This window comes from Marmota monax, unplaced genomic scaffold (genome assembly GCF_021218885.2).
Source record: "Marmota monax isolate L192 unplaced genomic scaffold, Marmota_monax_Labrador192_F-V1.1 WCK01_AAM20220418_F8-fsc00102, whole genome shotgun sequence".
In the NCBI taxonomy this organism is placed as follows: domain Eukaryota; kingdom Metazoa; phylum Chordata; class Mammalia; order Rodentia; family Sciuridae; genus Marmota; species Marmota monax.
In genome coordinates, this window is record NW_026692494.1 from 1,576,613 (window position 1) to 1,592,619 (window position 16,007).

The 16,007-nt window shown below is 59.4% G+C and overlaps 2 protein-coding genes and 1 long non-coding RNA gene across 6 annotated transcripts in view; 1 reads left to right on the forward strand and 2 right to left on the reverse strand.

The window, feature by feature from the left end:
- The window catches only part of Hnrnpm (heterogeneous nuclear ribonucleoprotein M), a 230,330-nt gene that overhangs the window by 155,189 nt on the left and 59,134 nt on the right, over positions 1 to 16,007 (reverse strand). The window lies entirely within an intron of this gene.
- The window catches only part of Cers4 (ceramide synthase 4), a 28,170-nt gene that overhangs the window by 1,058 nt on the left and 11,105 nt on the right, over positions 1 to 16,007 (reverse strand). For 2 of the 3 annotated variants that reach the window (XM_046443828.2, XM_046443830.1), the window contains exons 2-9: positions 5,877 to 6,050; positions 3,604 to 3,721; positions 2,791 to 2,909; positions 2,660 to 2,717; positions 2,371 to 2,421; positions 2,005 to 2,097; positions 1,651 to 1,779; positions 1,239 to 1,345 (exon numbers count right to left, since the gene is read on the reverse strand). In XM_046443828.2, coding sequence (XP_046299784.1) covers positions 1,239 to 1,345; positions 1,651 to 1,779; positions 2,005 to 2,097; positions 2,371 to 2,421; positions 2,660 to 2,717; positions 2,791 to 2,909; positions 3,604 to 3,721; positions 5,877 to 6,049 — 848 coding nt within the window. In that variant the 5' untranslated portion in view covers position 6,050. Of the gene's footprint in view, positions 1 to 1,238; positions 1,346 to 1,650; positions 1,780 to 2,004; positions 2,098 to 2,370; positions 2,422 to 2,659; positions 2,718 to 2,790; positions 2,910 to 3,603; positions 3,722 to 5,876; positions 6,051 to 7,497; positions 7,591 to 16,007 lie in introns of all 3 variants that reach the window. The other variant, XM_046443829.2, reaches the window with a different exon arrangement.
- On the forward strand, positions 4,370 to 7,950 carry LOC124092356 (uncharacterized). 2 transcript variants are annotated; one of them, XR_006851571.2, is made up of 4 exons: positions 4,370 to 5,176; positions 7,074 to 7,154; positions 7,450 to 7,606; positions 7,707 to 7,950. It is a non-coding gene; the product is annotated as an uncharacterized LOC124092356 (long non-coding RNA). The 2 variants fall into 2 exon arrangements; XR_006851570.2 differs by lacking the exon at positions 7,074 to 7,154 and having other exon boundaries at positions 4,831 to 5,176.

The window sequence follows — 16,007 nt, forward strand, 5'->3', positions numbered from 1 at the left end:
GGATGCAACCTGAGAGAAGGTTCCTGAGTGCCCTGCCCCCTGCCCTCCACCACCTCTGGCCACTCTCTTCCTGTTTCTCCCTCACCTGCCTCCTTGCTGGCTCACCTGCCAATCCCCGGTTACTTCTCATGCAAGGAAGAGCGACACACCCTCTCTCCACCCTTCTTTGTCCCTCTGGTGACCCCCCTTTCCCTCGAGACTCTGAAGTGGCTACGGAGACTGTTTTCCTCTCATTGGCTGCTGCTTCCCAGTCTCTCCAGGCTCCCCTCTGCCTGAGGACATCAGGGGGTTCGGCCTCACTGTCCACACCGGCTCCCCAGCTGGCTCCATCCAGGCTGGTGTCTTCAGTCACCGACTGCGGATGGGGGGCTCCTACAGACGGGGGCTCCTACAGAACGGGGCCTTCGTGGGCCTGCCTCCTCCCTGTCTCTCCATAGGTCCCGCGGAGCCCGATGCCCCAGGCAGCTCCTCCTGGGCCGGTTCCCAGCCAGGACCCTGGTGGCCCTCCCGAGTCTGCACGTCCCCCACCTCACTGTACCAATGCAGTGGCTTCCGCTCTCGCCCCCGGCCCCATGTTTCCCACCGCCTGTCCCCTGTAGCCACCCGAGGGCGCTCGTGAGCTGCTCGCCGGTGCCTCCTCTGCGCGGCCCGGCCCTGGTCCTCTCCTCCCCCGCGCTGTCCGCGAGCCACGGGCTCTGCGGGCCTCTCCCTCCCTCCGGAACGCGTCTGGGGTCAGCGCGGTCCTTCTCTCACCTCCCTCCCGTAGGGTCCCTCCGCTGACTTCCAGCTACGCACTCGCGAGCTTCCCTCTCACCTTACTTCTCCCCCCTTCTCTAGACTTGGCTCCCTTGCCCCTCTGCCCGCTTCCACCCACACTGCCAGCACCCAGAGGGCAGGCGGCTTTGCACTGCTGCCCCGGCCATATGCCCACCGCCTGGCATCTTTGAGGGGCTCCATGAATATTGAGTAGAGGACTCCAGCAAGCTGCGTCCTGGTCCTCCTCCTCCCACTTCGTGTCCAGGGCTGCGCCCGATGAAGCCTGAGCCCAGTTCCCTCTCACCTCTGAGCTTTGGCATATGCTGTGCCCTGTGTCAGGCACACCCTTCCCTGCCGCCTCCTGGAAAAATCCAGCCAATACCTCCAGCTCTTCCCGGGGCAGGGCACCAAGGGCGAGGCGGGCCGGGGTTCAGACATGCCCGCCCCCCTCTAGCCCCTACGGGAGAGGGAGGCCGACTCACTGGGTGGGGAAGAGTATGAGGCGGGTGAAGAAGAAGACAAAGGAGAAGATGACGAAGAGCGCGTCGCACACCACCGTGAAGCGCGTGTAGTTGAACATCTTACAGGCCTGGGGGGGGGGCAGAGGGCGCCGCTCAGGACCCAGGCTGGCACGCAGGGCAGGGCGGCAGGGCGGGCAGGGCCGGGCGGACCTCCGCTCATCGGAAAAGCGGCGAGGCCTTAGGAGGGTGGGCGGGTTTCACCCACCCGGGAGCCTGCGAGGGCGTCCCCTCTTAGGGAGCGGGGGCGGGGCCCAGGTCCCGGGAGGTGGGGGGCAGGGTCTCCTTCTCGGGAAGACTTGGGGGGCGGGGCCTCACCCCTCAGGAGGTGAGGGGGCGGGGCCTCATCTCCAGGGCGTGCGGAGGGTCAGCCCACCTCCAGCAGGTAGTCGGCCGAGTCGTGCAGCAGCAGCACCAGGGAGCCAATGCGCAGCAGGTTCGTGCTGTAGGAGAAGGTGATCAGGGCGATAGTCACGAAGTGATGCGCCACCTGCTCCTTGAAGTCCTGCAGGAGACGGTGGGTCACCAGATGAGCCTTGGTGCCAGGAGGGGCCCCACCCTAGGGCTGGGGGCGCCCCACCCTTGGGCTGGGGGCAGGCCCTCCCAGGAGTTCCGTGTGACCTCTGGAGCCCAGGCCTCCCGGTGGTGGGGCTGCAGCCCACGGCACCCCAGCTCCCTGTCCAGAGACTGGGTCACGTCTTCCCCGTGGTGTCCCTCCCCACGGCTTCACCTTGCGCTTGATGTCAAAGGGCAGCGTGATGAGCAGTGAGATGTAGAAGCTCAGCTCCAGGAGGTACCACCAGTACAGCTTTGGCTGCAGGGTCTGTGACAGGAAGGACGGCAAGGGTAGCTGTGGGCAGCGGAGGCGCCTACCTGGCAGGCCCATGGCCCAGGACCCTCCCCATTTGCTTAAAACCAGCACAGCTGAATGCCCATGAGTGAGCAGGTGGTCAAGGCCAGCGGTTCTGTGGAGTCTCCTCACTCCTGGCCCCTCTCTACAGAACACAGGAGTAAGAGAGCCAGAGCAGCACTCAGAGAATTTCTGGTGTGTTGTTCAAGTTTGGGTCTTGGGCCTGTGGCCACCCTTGCCACTCACCTGGTTTGGGTAATTTTCCCAGCACATCACTGGAGTCCACAGCCACGACTCCTGCAAAGAAACGGGTGTCTCAAGGTCCTGAAGGTCAGACACCAGCTGCCACCCAGGGGCCAGGGCCTCCCCAGGGTTCCCGCGCAGACCCGTCCACTCTTCCCTGGCTAGTTCCACCTCTGCCCCTCTCTCCCCACGGTGGTTCATTCACTGTAGAACCTCCGCTCCTGCTGCCCAGGAGGTCTTCAGCCCAGGCCCTGCAGGTGCCTGTGGGACAGTGCGCAGTCGGGGTACTCACGTTGTACAGGACCGAGACACCACCGACGAAGGTACACAGGTAGAAGGCGAACCTCCAGCTGCAGACGGGAGGAAGCCCATGAGGCAGCTGCCCGACAGAACCCCTCCCTGGCCCTTCCCTGGCCCTGGTACCTGGCCTCGCAGAACTTCTTGGAGAGGCAGGGCCGATCCTGGTTCCGGCGTCTTCGGAACCAGCGCTGAGTCTGCCGCAGTGTGAGGCCACACTGGGCGGCCAAGAGGGCCATCTGGGACTGAAGAGGGGTGTCAGGAGTCAGGGCCACTGAGGCCTGATGGTGGCTTCCTTCCCTTGTCCCTGGATAACAGGACCTGGCTCTGCTCCCCCTCTTTGCAACCCCAGATCTTGCCTGTGAAGTAGCCATGTCTACTATTGAGAGATGGGTGTGCCCCAGAACACTGGGTGTGCCCCCAGAACACCGTCCCTAGTGCAGCAGAACACCGATGGAGAAGGGGACTGGGGATGAGGCTTTCCTACACCCAGGCAGGCGGAGGAGAGCTTGCCCTCATCCTTCCTGCAGAGGAGATTGCCACCCCCAGGCACAGCCAGACTTCTCTTCCTTCCCAAGAGCGGGGAAAGAATTACTCCTCTCCTCCCAGCCCAGAATCTGCCCACCGGGCAGCTGTGTCGGCTGATGCCCAGGATGGGGGGGGGGGACTCACTTCTTTACCCCGCCCCCACCCAGCTGGAGGGGGGGACCTCATCTCCCAGAGAGGTGAGGAGGGGGTGAGGCTTTGCTTCCCGGGCAAGCAGGGGATCCAGGTGGCGTGCAGGCTGGGCATTTGTTGGAGTGCCAGAGGACACCGTAGCTTCCCTGGCCCCCAATAAGTGGTCACATACTGCTGCCGGGCACCATCCACGGGGCAGCAGGGTGGCAGGGGCAGCAGGGTGGCAGGGGCAGCAGGGTGGCAGTGGCGACGGGCACTCACCTCCTTGGGTCTCCGCCCGGTCTCCAGGAAGTGTCTCTCCAGCGTGGCGTTGGGCTTCGCTGGCTTCCGGACCTGATCCCGCACTCCCAGCCACCGGCCCAGGGGCAGGCCTACGAATCTGAGTGCAGGGGACATGGAGCCCGTTAGCGCCCAGGAGAGAAGGGTGAGCGTGGGGGAGGTGGCAGGGGAACACGTTACAGGAGGGAAATCGGGGCCAGGAGTGGGCACACAGCAGGGCGTGAGACTGGGGGTCTTTCTTCTCCCTCTAAGAGGAAGGTCCACAGGCCCAGAGCCGAGCGAACCGTGGGGCAGGGTCAGAACTCTCCCCTGCCGCTCTGGCCTCCCACACTGGGCCCCAGAACCTTGGGTTGTACTGGACGGTGTGGGGGTGGGGGGTAGGAGCCGGACCATCGTCAGGATGTGGGGTTCCCAGGTACCTTTGCCCATCCCCAACCAAGTCGAGAGTCCCTTACTGCCTGTCCCCCAGACGCCGGGGTCCTGATTCCCGAGGGCAGGAGCAGGGCCTGCCTCCCTTAAAGTCCCCCTCCTCCAGCATCCGGCACTGCTCCAGGTTGGGGCAAAGGATTAGTGAGGACCCTGGGCAATCACCGCATTGTCCACAAGGGGGACCCCAAGGCCGGGGTGGGGCCGGAATTTCATCATTGTCCTAACATCACTCCTCATTTGGAGAAATGAGGCCCAGAGCAGCCTGGCAAGGCCCTCACCCCCACTGCAACTGTGATGGGGAACAGAGGGGGCTGGTTTACTGAGCACCTACTACCTGCCAAGTGTAGGACTGAGTCCTTATCACTGGCTCAATTGTCCTGATGGGCAAACTGGACAAAGCCCTCAGAGATGTGCCCAGGGTGGCACAATGGGTGATGGGGGGACATACCTCAAGTGTGAACCCAAGACTCAATCTTTTAACAGTTAATACCTCTGCTTCCCCCATCCCCACGGCCCTCCACAGAGACTCAGGCAAGGCCATTATTTAAATACAGTTTCCCTGCTGGGCTCCAGTAGTGGACCTGGGCACAGTGCCCACCCACTCCATCCATCCCCACTCTCCCCTGTCCCCGTGGGAGGGCTGAGACCCCTCCCTTCAAGACCCAGCTGAGTGGGGGCAGGCAACCTCCAGACCTGGGTGATCTGCTGTGTGACCTTAGCAGGTCACTAGACCTCTGTGTCCATTTAGTCTTTTGTAAAATGGACCATGTCCTGCAGCCGCATCAGATTGCGCAAGTTAAAACCCCTTAACGGCTGGGAGCTGGCCGGGAGTGGCTGGGATGGGCAGGCCTCCTAGAAGGCCATGTGCTGGATAAATACCCCTCTGTGAAGGTCCAGGGGCCCAGAGCTCAGGAAGCCCCATGAGTAGGAGCCACAAAGCAAGATGCAGGACACCCCTGTGCCCAGGATCAGGGGTGGGGCGAAGGGAGGGACCTTTGGGGGGTTCCCCTGAAGAAGGGCTAAGGGTCTGGCTCCAGGGAGGGACAAGGAATCAGCCTTAAGGCAACAGAAGAGGAACCAGGGCAAGGGCCGGAGGTCACCCAGAAGGCGGCAAGACCGAACCCAGGTGTGAGGCGGGTGGCGGGGAGGCTGTGGGGTGCAGGCTTGGGAGGGCCACTGGGGAGGTGGGGAGCCAGGCAGGGCCAGGGCAGGAGAGGGGCTGGCAGGGGGGTCTGTCTGTGTGCCCACGACTGCAGCGCAGCAGGGTCTCTGTGGGCCCTGCCGAGGGGGGGGCTGTAGGAGCAAAGACTCCCACCAGAGAGGGTGCTCAGGGGAGAGAGCACCTGGCTCCCAGCAGCACTGGTCACGCAGGAAATGACCGAAAATCCAGGGGTTTTGGCAGCCAGGTCACTGGGAATCTGGGCAGGTGGCACATCCTTGGGGAACAGGTACCAGACTGCCAGAGGTTGGGGGCAAATGGGGGGCATGAGGGGGACCAGTGTAAGGGGAGGGGGAGGGGAGGAGCTGGGGGAGGGGGTGGAGCCGGACAGACTTGCCCATGGCAGAGGGAGGAGCTTCAGGCCCTGGGTGGGAGGGAGCTGGCAGGTGTCCCTCTACTCATCTCTGAAGGCCAGACCCATGTCCTCCAAGGTCCTCAGCCCTGTTCCATGAAGGTGGGGGCACACCCAGAGTAAGCCAGCCACCAGCCACTAGAGGGAAGTGGTGCCAAGCCAGGTCCCACCCAGGACACGTGCAGATGGGGACCCACGCATGCAGGGGCACACAGGTGACAGCGTCGGCCGGAGGTAGCGCACATGGACACTCACCTCTCGAAGACGATGCGCAGGGCCACCAGGACCAGGGCTAGGGGCAGGGCCGCCAGCATGTGGTGGGGGTGGGCGAAGACCCGGCCATCGCGGTCCTCCAGCTGCTCCCAGGAGCAGTTTGGTGGTAACCAGAGCCTTTCCTGCCACAGCCACGCGTTCAGGCTGGACAGCATCCTGCGGACACAGGTGCCGCGGTCAGGACTCTGCACTGAGTCTCGGGAGCCACAGAACAAGAGCACCCTTGGCCCGCTCACTGGCCCCCCTGCCCCGCTCACGGGAGCTCCTCTGTGGCCTCAGTGAGTGGGTTCCTGGTCACAGTCCACCCTCAGCCCTCCTTTCCAGCCAACAGTGTATCATGGCCAGTTGTCAGGGCAGACATTGGCTGTGTGTCCTCAGGCAGGTGACCTAACCTCTCCAAACCTCAGGTTCATTCATAAAACAAAGACAGTCATACCCACCTCTCAGCCCAGCCTGCCCCAGTGTAGGAAGGGCTTGGCCTCCTGACCCTGCACAACCCAGCTCCTCAGGGTTATTATTCTGCACTATTCAGATGCCAACATGGTGGCCACAAGTCAAGGGAGTGGCCACTTGGGGTCTTAAACTTGAATCCTCAAATGTCAGGAAGGTGCCCTTCACTGCAGGAAGCGGCTCCAATACCCCCAAAGACAGAGGACAGAGGGGATCCAGAGTCCCTCCAGGCCCTCCTCAGAAGGTGGACTCCCCGTAGGAATGGCAGGAGGCCATCCACCCCGAGGCTGGGCCACAGCGGGGCAGAGCTGCCGCATGCCCGAGCTTGCCAGGGGAGTGACGGCTGAGGGGCAGCTGAGCAGCACCTGGTGAGCAGCCCACTCGGCCGGCCCCACCTGCTGAGGAACCCAGGCAGCTCCTCTCTCCCGAGATCTTGAGCCAAGAGCAGACAGCGCCAGTCACCAGTTGGAAAGTCTTTGTTCACTCATTCATCCATCTGTCCATGAATCGTCTGTCCACTCATCCATCTGTCCACCCATCCAGCCATCTTCTACCATCCTCCCATCTGTCAGTCCACCCACTTACTCACCCACCCACCCACCCACCCACACTTGCATTCAGGCCACAGATGTCCGCGGTTTGACTTGTCCTGTTAATGCCAGGTTGGGGCTGGGCATTAGACACAGTGGGGGAGGGGGAAAGACATTTTTGTCCCTGTGGAACTTACAGCCCTGCAGGAAGGCAGCCAGAAGACGAGATACCAGAGTGTGATGGAGCCTGAGACAAAATGCAGAGTTGGTGGCTGTGAAGGTAGTGAGCAAGGAGGGCCCTGGAAGGAGCCGAGACTCAGGGCAAAAGAGGGGAGTGTAGGAAAGGAAGGGGGCCTGGGGAAGGGGCTTTTCAGAAGATTAGCAGCAGGTGCAAAAGCCCCGAGGCAGGGTGGAACTCAGGGTGCTGGAGGTCTAGGAAGGAGGCCCTTGTGGCTGGAGTTGAGTGAATGAGGGGGACACAGGGAGGAGGTGAGGGGGGCAGGGCATGCAAGGAACAGGGGCCAGAAGGGAGATTTGGATCATTTCTCCCAACATTTTATAATGAAAAAATTCAGCCCTGCAGAGTAGCTGAAAGACTTTTACGGTGAATGCCGTGAACCCACCGTTGGATCCGCCCTTCACATTTTGTTCTGTCTGCTTCATCGCACGCCTGCCCGTCTGTCCCATCGACCCGTCCATCAGTTCATCTCATTTTCCTGGATGCATTTCAAAGTAAGCAGCAGACATCAAACCACACCCCCCAAAACATCTCGGTGTGCAGATCATTAACTCGGGCTCAATATTTGCTTACCCTTTGTTTTTTTCTTTCAAGGTAAAATTTGCTGGAGGGAATGCATCTCAAGTTTACAGTGGCTGAGTTTGGACCAATCTACGCACCTAGGTGACCCAATCTCCTCCTACCCACATTCTTTCCAGAAAGTTCTCCTGTGTCCCTTCCTGGTCAATCTCCATCTCTGCTGCCCAAAGTTAACTTCTGTCCCATACTTTTAATATTGGTCATCACAGATTAGTTTTGTCACTTCTAGAACGTCGGATAAATGGCTGCATGCGCTGCATGTGTGTGTCTGGTGTCCTGCACGCCACAGACTGTCCTGCTGCCGGGACTCCTCTGCGCCTCTGTGTCCATGGGGCGACTCCTGTGCACTGTCCGGACGAGCCAGAGTTGGCTCCTTATCGTTTGCTGATGGACACCTGGGCTGCTTCCAGCTCTGGGTAATTAGGGGCAAAGCTGCCGTGAGCACGTCCGTGTGTCCTGCGTGGGTAGAAGTGTTCCGTTTCTCGGGGGTACTCCCCGGGGTCGCAGCTGTGGGCTTCACTTTATCTAAAGCAATTGCCAACCTGCTTGCTAGGGTGGCTGTCATGTCTGTCACTTCCGTCAGTGGCAGCGAGGTGCTGTTGTCCTTGGTGTTGAGATCAAAGTCTAGGGCTGTCGGTTGCCACGCATGGGGTGGCCTCTAGAACCCCGAAGGGGTGCTGTGGACTGTCCCAATGAAGCAAGGTGGTGAGAAGGGTCTAGACGCAGAGAAAACTGGGGTGAGGAAGGGCCAAGAGCCGAAGGCCTCAGCAAAGGCCCAAGTGTGAGCCGAGGAGGCTGGAGGGGTGGGGAGGCAGCGGTCAAAGAATACAAAATTTCAGTTAGGAGTAAGCTCAAGGATCTCTTGAAGAGCATGGTGACCACGGTAACAATGTATTATATATTTGAAAACTGCTCCGAGTGGACTTTAAGTGTTCTCAGCACACACAAAAAGGCACCCGTGTGACATAATGCCTAGGTGCTTTAATGTAGCCATTGCACAATGTATACACGCTACAAATATATACATGTTTCTTTTTGTCCTGGGGTTTTTAACCCAGGGGTGCTTTTTCACTGAGCTACATCCTCCCCTTCTTTAAATTTTGAGACAGGGTTTTGCTAAACTAATAAGGCTGGCCTCTAACCTGCAATCCTCCTACCTCCGCCTCCCGAGTCCCTGGGATAATGTGCCACTGAGCCCAGTCATCACACACACAGTTTTTGTCTATTAAAAATGAACTCATGTAGAGTTCTTGCCTAGCATTCATGAGGTCTTGGGTTTGACCCCCAATACTGCAAACAATAAAAACATCAGCAAAAATAAAATAAAATAAAATTTAAAATACTGAGGGTTGGGGATGGTGGCTCGGTGCCTGGGATGTGTAAGGACCTGGGTTCCTTCCCCAAGCACTGCAACAAGAGGGAGAAAAAAAAAGCTAAAAAAAGAAAACACAAATAAACACTGAAACCAAAAGGCTCGGTGGCCGAGCACATGCTAGTGTGCGTGAGGGCCTGGGGAGACCCCCAGTGTCCCCCACGCCCCCCAAAAACAGAGAGGACCGGAGCTGCACAAGAGCACGCCGCCACACGGGCATCGCTACTGACTGGAAATCCCAACCCAGGAGTCAGCCTGTGACGCCGACGGGTTCCCTCTGGGTGCTCTCGCAAGAGACCACAAACTTGGTGGCTTTAAACAACGCAGAATCTAGGATCCGGGGTGCTGTGGGTCAGAAGTCCAAAACGGGTCTCCCTGGGCTAATGCGGGGCTCCGGAAGGCTCCGAGGAGGCTCCCCGCCGGCCTCTTGCAGATTCTGGCGGCCCCACAGCCCTCGGTAGGTGGGGGGCGCAGCTCCTGGTCTCCAGCGACTTCCCCTCTGGACCCTGCCTGTCCTCCATGAGGACTCTGGCAACACTGGCCTCCTGGCTAATCCAGGATGATCCCCCATCTCAAGGTCAGCCGATTTGCAGCCCGATTCCGTCTGCGCCCTCGCTGTGACCCTGCCCGAAACCAGCCTTCCAGACTGAAGAGCCAGGGACCCGAGGAGTAGGCTGCGTCAGGGGACAAGCTGGCTCTGCCTTGGACAAGACAAGCAGGAGGGCCTCGGTGTCCCCACGGACACAGGAGGCGGGGTAGACTCAGGGGCCCAGGATGGGAGCAGGTGGGCGCAGGGAGGTCCGGTCAGTGTGGGGCCGAGGTTCAGACCCGTGTGGATGGCTGGTCCCCAGGAAGGGGCTGCGATGAACCAGGTCACTGAGGCGCCAGTGACATGCTGGACATCCTGTGGGGGCTCTCGAAGTCAGCAGCTAACAAGCATCGCGGGTGTGTGACAGTGGCTAGTCTAGACCCAGGACAAGAGCCAGAGGGCTGATCTCTCTAGAGAAGCCGGCTGTCATCACTGACTGGCAGCCTGCCTCATCCTGCACCTGACAGTGTTCCAGCCCTGCCTGGCGCCCCCAGCCGCGCCTGGACCCAGCCTCATGGGCACAGCCAAGGCCATGGGGGACCTCTACAGTCTCCCTCTATAGCCTCCTCTAAGGGACTCTCCCACCCACCTGAAAGACCCGAGTGCAGAAGGAGAGGGAGCTGCAGCCAGATCCCAGGAGTCCCGGGCCAGCTCCATGATTCTGCCCCAACCTGAGGGTTCTCAGATTGGGGTCCCTGGTGCATGGAGCCACCCTGAGCTGCCCATGATTCTAGGTCTCCACTTACACCCCCAGCCTCAAAACCCACGCCAGGCACTGCGTGACCCTGCACACAGAGCCGTCTTTTTACAAGTGCACTCCACTGTGCTGAGCGCTGGGACACAAAACAGTGGGAAAGGAGGTGAGGCCTCTGCCCTCAGAGCCCGCATGCCTCCCCGGTCTGTTTGCAAACTCCCGTGCATCCTCCAAAGCCCTGCTCAGTCGGCCCCATCTCCTGGAGGAACCACCTCGTGCCCATAGTTGTCCAGTTAAAGCACCTCCCCAGCTCTGCCTCCTTCACCGTGGGGTCAGGAACTGGCCAGGCTTGGGGTGGGGAAGGCAGCGTCGTTCTCAAACCTAGTCCTCCCACCTGCAGCAGGCCCCTTCTGGTCCAAAGTCACAAAGGGGACCAGAAACACACTTTCCAAGCCAGAGAACCATGACAGCAGAGGTCTCACGGAGGAGCCCTGCCCCCGACCCACCGGTCCCTGCCCACTCTCCTTCCTTTTTCTTGTGGTGCAGGGGATTGAAGCCAGGGCCTTGTGCGCGAGGCGAGCGCTCCACCAACTGGGCTACAACCCCAGGCCCACACTTTCCTTTCTTGATGCATAAATAAGTGATGCTGTGGTTTGAGAGGAGAGCAGGGTCTGGAGCCAGCAGACTGCAGTCCTGTCCCCAGTGCTTCAAGGGCTTCAGGATCCTCCTGAGGCACTCCCAGCCGTGCCCCACCCCAGACCCTGCACAGGAAGACCCAGGCAGGGCCTGGCATGCAGGAGGGGCTCAGGCATGGCTGTCACTGGGCGTCCCTGGCAGGAAAGACCCAGATTATCCTCCTGAGGGAAGAGCCCTGAGCTATAGTCCCCTTAGATTGTCACCTTTGGGACCCCAGCTCCTCTAGTTCTTCCCAGTGACACTGCCCCCCTGGGCCTTGCTTACCCATCTGTACAGTGGTCATGGCCAGGTCCCCTATGCTCTGGGCCAGGGGGTCAAGGGCAGTGGCTGAGAACCTACAAACACCCACGCAGGTATCACCTCTGACTTGCTTTTGGCCTCACTCACCAGTTGTGCAACCTCAGGCAGGTGACCTGGCTTCTCTGCCTCAGTGTCATCATCTGTAAAATGGGACCCAGAGTGGCCCCTTCCATGGGGAAGGCTGGGAATGATGCCTGGGGGGGGGCAGTGGGAGGTTTAGTGGCTGTGATGGGGGTGGGGAGGTGCTGGCCGGGTGGTCCCCAGCATCCAAGTGGCCGCACACAGCTTAGGAGCCCTCCCTAAGCCTCCTGTGTTCCCCTGGGCTGCACCCGGGGTGGCCTCCAGGTCGTGTGTGTGTGTGTGTGTGTGTGTGTGTCTGCTCCAGCATCCCCACACCTCGGCTGCCCCTGGTCCCCCAGCCTGCCTGTTCTTTGAAGCCTCCTGGCCCGGCTCCCAGCCCTGCCCTGGCACCTGGGTGGCAGCTGATAATCCTTCTTAGTGGCTAAAAATATCCCTGGGTTGAGGGAGAGAGAGAGACTAGGGCTTTGTGTCGCACAGGGCACGGGGGTGGGAAGAGCTGATCTCTCCCCTGGTCCTGGGGGGCCTGAGATTGTGTAAGCCCTTCCCCAGGGATTCCCTGAACCCCAGGAACCCGGTACCACCCCAAGAGCAGGACTGTGCACAGAGGCTGGTTTTGTTTTCAGTCCAGCTGGAAGGCAGGACTTGCCCAGATCAAGAAAATGGGAATTGGTTCTGTTGCCCCCAACGCATGCTCCCCCTCCCTCCTCAGCCGGGCTTGCTGCCTGGGTCACCTGATTCCTGTGGCCTGAGGCCCAGGCAGTAACACATGATGTGCTGCAAAGGGGTTGTTTGTAGATAACCACAGCCACCTCTGCATTGGGCCCTGGCTGTCCCTTCCAGATGGAGCCCCAGTAGCACTCTGCAGAAAGGCAGATGGCTCCAGGGTACTACCGTGCTGCTCCCTCCCAAAGACCCCAAGGAGGGCCCTAAGTCTGGGGCTCTGCCTTGTCCCGGCCTCTCATATTTAGGCACACTCTTGGCCTCCCCCTCCCTGTTTGATTCACTGCAATAGCTCACTTCTGGACTTCCAACTCAACGTGCTTCAGGGTCTTTGCACGTGCTATTCAACTTACAAGGTTCATGCTGTTTGACTTCCCAGTGACACTACAACATAGATACTGATCAGCTCAAAGTGTTGGAGTGGAACAAATTCCCCAGCCAGCCCTGAGTCTAGCTGTCTTGTCACTCTCCTTTCAGCTCACACTTTACCTCCCGAGAAATCTTCTAACACCACAACCAAAGCAGCCAGTGTTCTGTCACCTGACCCTGGGTGGTCCCTCTGGCCCTCTGGCCCTGCTCCATCTGTTTTCTTGTTTACTGTCTGCTCACTCCAAGGCACAAGCCTCACAAAAGCCAAGAATGTCGTTTGAGCCATTGCTGTGTCCTCAGGGCTTCCAACAGGCCCTGGTGTGACAGCTGGGTGCCGACTCAATGTGTGCAAAGCGGGCGAAGGAGCAGATCAGACACACAGAGGACAAGTGGGTGGGCACCCAGGACTTGCGCTCAGGGGGTCGAACTAGCTAGAAACAACCCATCTTTGTGAAGACGCAAGGTGGGCTCAACCCCCACCACATCCTCACAAAGGAGGGCCACTGGGGGGCTGGGAAGGCTGAGGCTCGAGGGGAGACGGGCTGGACACTGGTCACAGGGCAGTGGTCAGCACAGGGGACAGCCAAGGTTGCCAGCTCCCTCCGTGGGGAGGGGCTGCTGTGCCCACCGATGGGCTCAGGGCTCTCGGCACCCAGGTCCGCCTCTGCCCAGCGAGGTCCTGAAGGAGCAGCCTCCTCTCCACCCTCCCTCCGGCTTTCAGGGTGCCAGGAGCCCAGGGAAGAACTCCTTCAGGTTTACGCCTCCTGACAGCCTCAGGGTCTTGTGAACTGAGCCAGGCTCCCCTGAGATCTCCAGCCTCCTCCCCTGGTTGCTCCTATTGGAGCCACCCCTTGACCCCCTGCTCCTTCCCCCAAACCCCACAGCTGGCACTGGGGCCATGAGGTTGCGGGGGTGGGTCAATCTACAGCCACCTGGTCAACTCTGACCTGCACTGGCTGCAAGGAGGAAGCAAAGGGAGGCCCCTGCCGGCTGGCCCTTCTAGAATCTTCTACCTTCTACAGCTCCACTCGAGCCCCTGTGTTGTCTCAGCTGCCTGTCCTCCAAACCCAGGAGTCCCCAGACCACCCACAGGTGCCTTTTCCTGAAACACCCCCCTCCTCCCCTAGGTCAGTCCTGCCTGTCTCCAAGCCCTGGATCTGACGGAAGGCGCCCCTGCCCTTCCCTCCTGGGCAGAGCCCTCTCCCAGCCCCCCAGTCCCCCTGGTCCATTTCTGGCTCTGTGGGGCCTGGAGGGCATGTCTGGCTCCAGGGCAGCCTCCAAACAGCGAGGGCCAGGTCAGGGGGAGACCCCCAGGAGCCCCCAGTATGGCTGGGTGTGTACAGGGCAAGTCAGGGAGGCTCAGAACTGAGGGAGGAGGGGTCACAGCTCTGAGGGTCCAGACCCTGGACAGGAGGGGGCGGTTAGGATGACTGTTACCTCTCTGGGGACGTGATCAGCACACAGGAAGGAGTGGAGGGAGCCCGCCAGGCTTTATGGTCCCTCAACGGCCAATGCTAAAGGTTTGCTCCCCAATCTGTGGCTCCTAGGGGCGGGTGGAACGTCCAGGAGGAAGTGAGGCCACTGGGGCTGCCCTGAAGGGGATGGGAGGCCCAACCCTTCCTTATTTTGCTTCAAGCAGCCGAGAGGCTAGCCAGGTCACTCCACCCAGGGTCCAGAGCCAGAGACCCACCAGCCATGGACCCAAACCTCTGAGAACCTTTCCTCCTCCTGAGCTATCTCCAGTCCCTGTCACAGTGACTGAAAGCAAAGTAACATGTGGTTTAAAAAAAAAAAAAAGCTTTCTTGAGTGTAATCAACACGCAAGACCCTGTCTGCGTTCAGTGGGTGACACAAAGCATTCGACAAGCACACACCCGTGAAGCCATCCCCTCAGTCAAGACAACAAACGCACCCATCACTCCCCAGAGTGCTCCCCTGTAGTCCCTCCTTCCCTCCTGCAAAAGCTGGAAGCAACCTTGTGTCCAACAGCTGGGGATGGGAAACCTCAGGATTCTGTGGTATCAGGTGCCGCAGGAGAGTGGAAAGGGGGAGGAAGAGGCAGGGGGATGGACCTGGAAGGCGCTGGGCTGAGTGAAGTCATGAGTCACGAAAGGGCAAAGACCGGCAAAGACCGTTATGATCCCACTTACAGGAGGTCCCCAGAGAAGGCACATCCACAAACACTGGATGGCGGTCGCCAGGGGCCGGGGGAGGGGAGCAGGCTGACCGAGTAGAATTTTGGTTTTGAAAGACGAAGCCCTTCTGGAGTAGGCTGCTGGGCCGCGGCCAGACACTGGGCCACACTGAAGTGAGCACAGGAAACGGTGAGGACGCTGCATTTGACACTTTACCAAAACGATTTTTTTTTTCATTTAAAAAAATGACGAACAGTGGGGTGGGGGTGGGAGGGAGGTGGAAGAAGAGCTGCGCTCCCTGACTTGGGAGGATCATTGAGCCAAACAAGAAAAGCGAATGGCGTAGACACTGATGGCTGATGCCGAGCTTGGGTCACGGAAAACCCCCGGAGAGCTCTGTGGCTGGTAGCGCCTCAGACCCAGGTGACCAGCTCGGGACTCAACCTAAAAGCCATGACCTGGAAGCTCTAGGGCTGCGCTGTCTAATGGGGCGTCAGAGGCCAGATGCCACTGCAAAATGAACTGGGGCTGGGGGCCTGGCGTGTGGGAGGCCCTGGGTTCCATTCCCAGCACGGCAGAGGCGACATTTAAAATTCAGGTCTATGGTTGCATCAGCAATACGTGAGTTCTTAATTGCCACAAGTAGCCAGTGGCCATCACACCGGGCAGCAGAGAACTGGAACTTCCCGTCATTGCAGGATATTGTGTGACACAGTCCTGCCTCAACAGTGACCCAAACCAGCAAGAAGGGAGGTGGGGAGGACAGAGGTGAGTGGCTCAGTGGAGAGCGCTGGCCTAGCGCGTGTGAGGACTTGGGTTTGGCCCTAGCACTGGAAAAAAGAAAAAAAGGTTTGAAGACTAAGAGGACAGTCTAGAGACAATGTGGCAGAGGATCTAGGAAACGGCCAATGATGGGGACCCCAAATTCCACACAAAACTCTGTGCCTCTGCTGACCCCTGAACCACACATGCAGGGTGGCCTGGAACAGTCTAGATCCGCCTCAAAAAACAACTGTTAATTTGTTTGTTTTTTTGTGGTGCTGGGGATGGAACCCAGGGCCTGTGTCCATGGCAGGCAAGGGCTTTCCAGGCTGATCTCCATTCCCAGCCCTAAAAACCAACATTTCTCCTGCCAACCAGACTTCGGAGTTTGAGTCCAGCTGGGTTAATTGCCTGGTAAAAAGTAATTAAAATGTTTGAAAATCAATACTGTTCAGAGGAACATACCAGAACCCACAACCTGACAAGTAGCTGGCACAATGTCCAGAATGTGATCTAAATTTACTGGACATGTGAAGAAACAGGAGAACATGACCTCACGGTCAAGAATGAAAATGAGCCGGGTGGGGTGGCTCACGCC